This window comes from Pantherophis guttatus, chromosome 1 (genome assembly GCF_059756535.1).
Source record: "Pantherophis guttatus breed Tessera chromosome 1, ASM5975653v1, whole genome shotgun sequence".
NCBI lineage: Eukaryota > Metazoa > Chordata > Lepidosauria > Squamata > Colubridae > Pantherophis > Pantherophis guttatus.
This window is the reverse complement of record NC_142063.1, coordinates 255,971,942-255,982,056: the sequence shown is the minus strand read 5'-3', so window position 1 is coordinate 255,982,056 and position 10,115 is coordinate 255,971,942. Positions and strand designations below refer to the sequence as shown.

Below are 10,115 nucleotides of genomic sequence, written 5' to 3'. Positions count from 1 at the left end.
AAACTTCAATTTTATTTTCTTGGATAAGCTCTTCTTATTATTCATATGCCTGAAGAGACATCTAATTGCACACTCAGCCATTCTGAAAAATATATTTAACAGTAAATCATGGCTTTATTACCTCTAGGGCAGTCTACTGCAATGATCTTTACATGGGGGCTGTCTTTCACAACTATGCAAAAAGTGCAATGGGTATAAAATACTGTTGCTTGCCTGCTTGTGGGGGAGAATTACTGCAGCCAGATGACACCAGCTTGTGGGTGCTGCATTGGCTTTTGAATATTCAAAATGCTAGTTGTAACTCCCCCCACCCTTCATTCAATTCTGGCCAATTTTCAGAGGCTGCTAGGACCAGTCCTTGCAGTTTTGTTAGCAAAGTTTTTCAGAAGTCCTAGAACTGAGAGAGATTGTGATGATCTAGGATGGAGACGGTCTCCATACGTGAAGTTGCTGAAGAAAATGAAGGAAGCAATCTTTCATACTGTTACTCCATTTCTGTAGAATAAACTCCCCCACCCTTGAAACTTGGATGATTCCCATTCCAATTGCATTTTGGAAAGTTTAGAGACAAGCTTGGGGATTACCTTTCAGGACAGAATTACATTTTTGATTTCTAGAAGTGTTACCTCTGGATTGGTTTTTGGTATATTATGTTATGGGTCATTTTTATGATTTGGTGGAGTAAACCATGGGGAGTTGTTTTAAAATATGGCAAAGTATAAAAACTGTCAAATACATAAATAAATCCCTTGATGCCGAAATAATGACATGCAAGCAATTGTATTACCATGCAAATGCTATTATATACTTCGATCTAAGTGTCTGATGCTCTTATGTAAATGGTAGCATTTATATAATGATGTTATGATGCAGGTGTTACAATTTTCCTCCCATGGATGCTGCTGACCTTAGATTTCATGCAATTAGTACCTAAAGAAGTATACCTGAACACACACACACACAACACACACACTGAGGGAGAGGGAGAAGGAGAGGGAGAGGGAGAAAGAGAGCATTCTCACATATACTGTGATATTTTTTTAGTGATTTGGAACAAAAGGTGGTTAAGAAAGCACATTAATTTTATTTTATTATTTATTTACAGATTATTTTGCTCAATCTGCTAAAATGTGTACTAATATTCTACCTTGTGTATTACATAGTCCTGTGCTTTTGTTTTACAGCATTCAGGTAAGAAGACTTTAAGTACCTTTTTAAATGCAAAAATGTTTGAAATTATGCGAGGGGGATTGACTTTGGCTTCATTTGTTTTGAATAGAACATTTAGACATATATGCATCAGTGGTGGGTTTCAAATATTTTTACTACCAGTTCTGTGGGTGTGGCTTGGTGGGCGTGGCATGGCTTGGTGAGGGTGGCTTGGTGGGCGTGGCAGGGGAAGGATACTGTAAAATCTCCATTCCTTCCCCACTCCAGGGGAAGGTTACTGCAAAATCCCCATTTCTTCCCGGTCAGCTGGGACTCAGGAGGCAGAGAATAGATGGGGGCAGGGCCAGTCAGAGATGGTATTTACCGGTTCTCCAACTGGTCGGAACCTGTTGAAACCCACCTCTGATATGCATATATGTATATTTATGCTTAGTAATTGAATTTGGTATGAAAAAGATGTTCGGTAAGCTACATTCAATAATGCAATGTGACCTTATCTAATATTTGTTATCCAGCATATATGAGAGTCTCTATATTTGGGAAGACATGTGTAGAAGAAAAATGTTTTGTTCAGATATTCCTGAAGGACTTTGTTGACATGCTGCATATATTCACAGAATTCAAATGTTGGATGGATTTGCACCTTTTGATTTTAAGACAAAGCCTTCATGGTTTAACCCCTATTATTTAGGTAAGTTTTCTTCTTTTCTATCTGTGATCTTGAAACAACTAAAAGGCCATTTTCTATCAAAATGCTTCAAGCAGTTGATTTAAATTTAAATGCAAACACTTCTTAGACTGATGTTGTATGGAATCTTGGAAGAAATTTTAAGGAGTTAATGGTGGGATAATTTGTATACAGTGTTTGCATTTATGAATATCAATAGATTCGCTTTATATATTGAGAAAAGACACATGGTTTCAAAATAAATTCAGTGTGTGAAGGGTGATGTATAAACTAGATGGTTTAACCTACAGTGGCTATCTCAAGTGAGTCTGGAGGAGGCAACACTATCAGATCTCTTCCTGTTCTTTCTAATTTGGGGGATATATAATACTAGATAGCTTTATGACATTTTTACTATTTTCATTTCCCAGCCCTTCCAAATTCTTTTGGAAAAGAACCATCTTTACTCATATTGATCTAAGAACACAGAGAATAGGCCAGGAATACCATGAACTCATGAGTATCCTCTCTAGTCTAGATGATAATAAGGAGAAGACAAAACTTGTCCTCTGGGAGCTGGTATTTTTTGGATGCTTGATTTCTGCAGGGCAAAGTCCAAGATTGCATTGAAGGACTTGGGAATCAGAGATCAGTTTACAAAGCTGATCTGTGAATCTTGTTATTTCTAGAAATCAGTGGGAGATTGTGGCAATCAACATGTTTTTTATCATCTTACCATGGCATCTTCCACTCAGATAAAAACACCCAAGTGGCTTGGTTAATAATATAGTAATTCTAACCATAATGATTGAATTCATATTATGCAAAAAAAAAAAAAATATCTCAACAATGCCATGTAGGACCTTCATGTTATATCTGCATCAGCCCAATATTTATTTGCTCCATTAATACCCAATTGCCAATAGGGTGCTCTGCTGAGGAAAATATATTTCATCAGGAAAAAAAGGCCACAGGCTTGTCTAATAGGAATGAAAGTAATTATCCCAATAGATGAATTATTGAAATGGCATCTCCTCAAGTCACCCTTTATGGTAACTCACAGTACATTAAAAAAATGCTAACATTGGTACAAGGCTTCTACAGATGATCACTAGCCAGATTGAAAGTTTTCCCTTATGTGCCTCATGATAAAATTAGTTACAGCGGTCATCGGTTGTGGCCTTGACATGCTCCATCAACATTCATGGAAATGCAACTTTCACTATTGAGCAGTTGCATTCTGCTTTGTCACTAATTTCCCAGTGAATTATCCCTCAGGTCACATTACCCACACTAATAGCCACTCCATCAGACCTTACCTTTGCATTGTTCAGAGTATTCCAGGTCCTTTCTTAATCACTATACAGATTGCAACAATTTCTACTTTTCCTGTTAGACCTCACATCAGAGCTGGGCAGTAAATTACAGCTTTTCTCATACTTAATACCAAATAAAACTCCTGGTGTGACTTGACACAAGACTCTCAGACATGACTTGGGTAGATTAAAACCTTTATTGCTGACCAGAGTAAAGCCTTAACACAGTGATTGCCCACTGTGGAGCAAAGAAGTCTTTAGGTCAGTACTTCAGAACTTAAACTCATGGCTGTTTCCTCACAGTTTTCAGAATGAATAGACATTTGGCCATTCTCTAGGAATAGCCTTGGGAGGCAGCTAAGATTACGTTACATAACAATTCTTCTACCCTGAGGACTTCTGGTTCCTGCCTTATCATTTATATTTCCAATGAATAAAATTGCCTCCTAGTGTTGGTCCCAGATTCCAGATTTGTAAGCCAACAATTAAGTTGATTTATAATTATAGCTGTCAACTAGCTTGAGTTTTTCCAGTCTGGGTATGATGAAAAGAGACTTGACAACTGTGTTAGGGAAATGATGAGTATAGACAATCTATGAAAAGTTCAGCTTCAATCTAATAATAGTTTTAAAAAGGTGTTTTCTTACCTTTCAGGACTATAAAACAAAATTAATTTAATGTAAGTGTCAGTATGATCAGTATAATCAGAAGCAAAGAATAATGCCGCAAGGTTTATTATTTTTAAACTCTTGTGATTTTAAGCTCTTCAAGAATTTTACCAATTTAAGTAATGTCTCATATATCTTCCTGACATTATTATTATGACATCCTTAGTAAAATGTACACCATGACAATAAAATGGAGCAAAGGTGTCAAGATGTTATTCCAGGATAAGTTTTTAGGGAAAACCATTAATTAATTCTTAAATCTCTCTCTCTCTCTCTCTCACTTCCCCCCTCCCCCCTCTCCTTTTTGATATTATTGGAAATTTGTTTTTTAATTCCGTAAAATTGAATAACGTTTGTTTTCTTGATTTAAAAAAATTGTGGTATTTGGGAATTGGCAGAGAGAGTTCTCTTCCTTTTCCTTTTGTCCCTTCAATTCTTGGAAATTAAAGGAACAAATCATTAGCTGGAGTATTGTGCTCTCTAGTTCTTCCTTTTTCCTAGCCTCAGAAATGCTGTGGTTACAGATGTGTGAAAAGAGACCAATTCCCTGGGCTTATCTATGGGATTGCAGTACATCAATTAGAGTAATGACCAGAAGAACTGTTGAAAGTTGGAAGAATAAATTAGAGATACAATTCTTAGTATCTTACAGAAATCAAAGTAGTATTGCTCTTCACTCCACAGATCTTTCCGATTACCGAGAATAGCTATGATTAAATGGATGTTTAAAAAAACCCTAGGCTTTCTATTAAAATTCAGAAAACCTGCTTTTACTCTGTTGAACTAAAATGGATATTGGTACTGATTTTGGGTGATGCAGGATCAGCTCTTTGGAGAATAAGATGAATTGTTTCACGTTTCCATGTGAAGAACCAAGCACACTGACAACCAACCACTCAAGACAATACTTGAATCTGTGCATTTTTAATTTAATCTTCTTCATCAGCATACTGTTAATCTATGTAACAATGTATTCTTAAATTACTTGAGTATGTAATAGAAGTCCGATCATGATAGCAAGACTAACTATATGCATTAAATTCTTTTGGAAAGCTAGCAGCATAGTAAAAATTGTGACACTTTTCTATCTTTATAAAAATGAGGATTTAACAAGTTAATCATGTTTTGGTAACTGCCATGACATCTATAGAGCCGTGGTGGCACAGTGGTTAGAATGCAGTACTGAAGGCTACTTCTGCTGACTGCCGGCTGCCAGCAATTTGGCAGTTTGAGTCTCAGCTTTCCATCCTTCCGAAATCAGTAAAATGAGAATCCAGATTGTTGGGGGCAATATGTTGATTCTGTAAACCGCTTAGAGAGGGCTATAAAGCACGGTGAAGCAGTATATAAGTCTAAGTGCTATTGATATAGGCAAGAAATCGTTCCTACACTATCAGCTATGTAATTTTTTGTGTATTGGGTAATGGGTACACTGGTTCAAACAGTGTACTTCAAAAAGTGATCCTGAGGGACAGGATTGTCTTATTCCATATCATACCTCCTTTCAAAAAAACTGAACTTCCTAAATGTTTGGTTTAAAAATGAACTTGACCCCACTTGCTATTCTCCCACATAGTAAGGATAGTTTAGGAGTGGCAGTCTTGTGAACATGTGGCAGCATGGAAATGTTCTGGCATACCATAAATACATTACTTCCATCGACTCCCCCTAGCAATAGCAGTAGCACTTAGACTTATATACCACTTCATAGTGCTTTAGAGGCCTCTCTGAGCAGTTTAAAGAGTCATCATATTGCCCCTAACAATTTGGGTCCTCATTTTTCCGACCTCAGAAGGATGGGAGGCTGAGTCAACCTTGAACCGGTCAGAATCAAACTGCTGGCAGTATTCGCCTGCAGCACTGCACACTAACCACTGTGCCACCATGCTGCCATATATTTCTTAATCAGTTTTCCAGTCAGCAGATTAAATTGAAAACCCCAAAAAGCAATAGTAAGTATAGTTATATACTTTATACTTTAAATAGAAGGCACAGAAAAAATAAATTCAGTCTAAAATTGTGTGTCTGTATCACAGTTTGTGAGAAACACAAACACAAATTTATTTCCAAGGATTTTGTGCTGGCCATCAGCCATGCAAAGATGCAAAGTCTGAGGATAATATACCGTTGCCAGCCTGCTCCTATCTTTAACAGCAATCTGATGTTTGGAAATTAAGCAGATTTAAGATTAGAAAGCATGGAACAAAAGATCCCATTTATTGTTTTAATGCTTATCTCTGTATTTCTAGTTCTTATAATATCAATGGAAATAGCCTATGTCATCTCTGGCCTGCTCTTTGCCTTGCTAGTAGAAGAATGGGTTTGGGATTATGCCATTACTATTACAATCATTCACATCACAGTAACTTCAGCAGGTAGGTATATTGTTTATTAAATAACATTGCTTCAGAAAAACTACTGATTCCAGGGATAAAATGGAATGGAATGGAAAAAGTGTTCAATGTTTTGAATGAATACAATCTGGAGTAAAAGATGTCTTCCATTAGATGACATGAATATATGTGGGGATAGAGATGATGCATGGGTCGAGAAAGGCATGCGGTGGGAAGGTAGTTGGCAAAGTTTAGGGGAGCACATGGGAGGGTGACATCAGCTGGGAATAATGCAAGGTGATCCTTCCTTCCTTCCTTCCTTCCTTCCTTCCTTCCTTCCTTCCTTCCTTCCTTCCTTTCCTTTCCTTTCCTTTCCTTTCCTTTCCTTTCCTTTCCTTTCCTTTCCTTTCCTTTCCTTTCTTTCCTTTCCTTCCCTCCCTCCCTCCAGCCCAACCCAGCCCAGCCCAGCAGTTAGGTAAATGGCTGCTGCTAGGTGGAGAGAGAGAGAGAGAGAGAAAGGTTGTGAGACTGGCTGGGAAATTGTCATGGGATTTTGAAAATGAAGATTATGTGACTGCAGCAGCAGCCCAGCAGCAGCCAGTAGCACTGAAGCAGCCACAAATGCCCCAAATTTCATTCCCTAGGGAGTCACGACTCCTGGATTTTGAACACATTTTGTAAGTTATCCCATTTTTAGTTAGCTTGGTTCAACAATTGTTGCCCTATTATGCTTCATTTCACCCAGTTAAAGGTCACAGATTGGAAAGTCCATTGAGATAATTTGGATGCAAGGTTATTCTTGTGAACCAGCACAGAATTTTTGTTAATTCTGAAAGATCTGAAATATATCCCTTCCCTGAGCACATCTCAGAATGCAGTTGATTAACATTTAATAAGGGTTGAAATCTAGACCAAAAGTGCAGCCATCACCAAGCATATTTTGGGTGTAAATTCCCACTGAACAATTCTTTAAAAGGAAAGGAGAATGAGGAAACATGTAGTATCCCCAACACCTGGTTCAGAGAGGGTAATAGATGCCTAATAGGCACATACCTTGATTCATAACATTCTCATCTGCACCAGAACATGCATTTTTTAAAATATAGTTTCTAAACTGTGATAATTAACAGCAATGTACTCTATTGGGTTTTTTTTAATTTCAATTCTTTCCTAAAATTGACTTATAAGCCCAATGGTGTTATATTCATTAAGATTATTTTTTTTCTTTCCAAAGATGATGTTTGATGTTGATGTTTCTCCTAATTTCATGTAGATCATAATTTTTCATTTTACAGTAATGGCTGAATTTTCACTGATATTGCACTGGTGGGCAGCTTTAGGTATGTTTAAACAATTATGATTTTATCATTCCAAACAGTAAATCTATAATTTTGATAGTTAGGAAGCATCACTCTACTAAAACATATCATTTAAAAAAAAAAATAGGGAAACAACTTGTCAATTCATACATCTTCACCTATCTCTGTGTTTGCAACTGTAATCTTCAGCATGATTATTCAATCATAAATCACACAAATATATATTTCTATAAAATATATTTGACATTTTATTGAATGCTAGAGCTTTGAGAACTTAAATTACATAGAAAAACAGACATACAGTACGTGTCTGGTATAAATAATATTGATGAAAAAAATGTGCTTTTCAACATCAGAATGGAAATTCTAGACTTTCATATTTGTGTTACAATATTGGATGCAAATGCATATGTCACAATGCAAATTTGATTACTTTTGGTTAATGGCTGGATGGGAAATCACCACAAAACCAAAGGCATATGGAAGTTTTAAAAATGTATAATATAATTTTATATTAATTTTTATATTATTGACAAGAAAATTACATGTTCATAGGATCTTCAGGAATTGAGCTTAGTCAGTGGGAAATATTAACTTTTTATTTTGGTTTTATTTATCTATCAAATTTTTATACCACCCATGATTCTAGAAGGTGTACAAGTAAAGCAATAAAACCATATAAAATCTGTGGTTAAAAACAAAAATAAAATTGAGTTAAAAAGAACAATTGCAAAGTTAAAAGGCAGAGGAAAAGCCTTCAAACCACCAATTCTCCCCAGGGTAGCATGACACTCCTAGACATATGTAAGTGGGGAAGTTTTGAAATTGATCCTGTGTTGTTTATCCTAAAGTCAGTACAAAATTTTTAAAAAAGATTTCGGAATAACTGCAGATAAATTATCTAAACACATAAAGATTCTGTATAAACTGTTACAAGTTTCCCACTTTGAAGTAGTGAGAGTTCTATCCTGCTAAGATGTTGTGTGTTCTCAGGAAAAAAAAATACTAAATCCAAACATCAGATACTTCATGTTCCTGAACCTGAAAAGAAAGGGAGAAAAAAAAAACCTCCTTAAAAACAGAAAACAGCAATAGCCTAAGTAAGAAACATATTTCTATCCATTACAACAAACTAATGTCTATATGCATTACTAACAGTATGTACATTAATACAGATTTTTTTCTTTCTTTCTATATAGGTTCTGGCCTCATTTTAATGATTTGCAGTGGTCAATGTTTGGCTTTTTACCTGTTCAAGAACAATTTTATTTATCCTATTCTTGATGATTTCTGAAATATTTTGTTCAGTGTCTCCATTATCTTTTTAACAAAACATGTTTGTATCAGCATGTAATCTTTTGAAGAGCAGAATCAGAAACACTTCCATTACCTATTATTATTGGTGCTATTCAGATTTTTGTTTTGATATTCTGTAAATGTTCAATTTAGCTTAATAGGTTTTTTTCTTGATAAAAGTTGGAAAGAAATAGAAAGAATATTTAAAGATAGTCCTGCTCCAGCACATAATAATGAATTTAATCTGTGATTAATTAATTAATTAATTTGTTTATATCCCATCATTATTATTTGTATAAATAGCTCAAAGCAGTGAACATACCTAACACTGATTCCTCCTTCTATTTTCCACTGAGCAACAACCCTATGAGGAGAGTTGGGTTGAGAGAGAATGACTGGTCCAAAGTCACCCAGCTGGCTTTTATACCTAAGTGGGGAATAGAACTCACAGTTTCTCAGTTTTTAGTCTAGGGCAGGGCTGTCAAACTCTCAACCCACAGTCCAGATACGTCATGTGCTGGCCACGCCCATGCCTGGTTTAGCGAAGGGGAAACAGTCCCAATATGTCAGGTGATGCCGCCATGACAACGTGAGTTTGACACCCCTAGTCTAGGGCCTTAACCACTTGACCAAATTAATTGATAGATTACTATGAATGTTCTTACCATATTTGGGGGGAAACATGTTCTGTGAATGTGCGTGGGTGTGGGTGTGTGGGTGAGTGAGTGGGTGTAGGAAATTAATATTGACAAATTCACATTAGAATGTGTTAGGGGTGTGGCCATGTTCTAAAGTAAAGATTTTACAACGGTGCAGATCTTTACCGTAGCCATTAAAATATATATTAATATAAATTCAGATGTTGTGGTTCCTTTATTAATACGGTAGGTCTCTGCACCCTACTATATAAGTAATAATTAATAAAACTGTGATGATATCTCAGATATTATTTATTTACTTACTTACTTTATTTTTTATCCCGCTTTTATTATTTTTTTAAATAATTCAAGGTGGTAAACATACATAATACTCAGTAACAGTAACAGAGTTGGAAGGGACCTTGGAGGTCATCTAGTCCGACCCCCTGCTCACGCAGGAGACCTGTACTAGGGATTCAAACCGCCGAACTGCCGACCTTTCTGATCGACAAGCTCAGTGTCTTAGACACTAAGCCACCTAGTCAGACACCTACTCCTTCCTCCTCATATTTTCCCAGTGGGTTGTGGAAGGAGGGAGAGAGGGAGAGAGACTGGTTCAAGTCAACCAGCTGATTTACATGCCTATGGTGAGACTAGAACTCATAATTTCCCAGTTTCCAGCCTTAAGCACTAGACCAAAACCTATAG

General features: G+C 36.3%; 1 protein-coding gene across 1 annotated transcript; it reads left to right on the top strand.

Annotated features, from left to right (window-relative positions):
• Positions 1-422: 422 nt before the first annotated feature.
• TMEM244 (transmembrane protein 244) lies at positions 423-8,767 on the top strand. The gene is made up of 6 exons (XM_087890474.1): positions 423-497; positions 1,106-1,191; positions 1,788-1,861; positions 6,071-6,196; positions 7,450-7,494; positions 8,673-8,767. Exons 1-6 carry the CDS (start codon positions 423-425, stop codon positions 8,765-8,767), a joined length of 501 nt encoding a protein of 166 aa, XP_087746600.1.
• The last annotated feature ends 1,348 nt before the right edge of the window (positions 8,768-10,115 follow it).

Bases quoted from the DNA above. Each gene is read 5' to 3' on its own strand.
- TMEM244 (XM_087890474.1), top strand. From the start codon at position 423: ATGGAGACGGTCTCCATACGTGAAGTTGCTGAAGAAAATGAAGGAAGC. The intron at 1,192-1,787 runs GTAAGAAGACTT...ATATATTCACAG, and splicing joins TTTTGTTTTACAGCATTCAG to AATTCAAATGTTGGATGGAT. The intron at 6,197-7,449 runs GTAGGTATATTG...TTCATTTTACAG, and splicing joins CATCACAGTAACTTCAGCAG to TAATGGCTGAATTTTCACTG.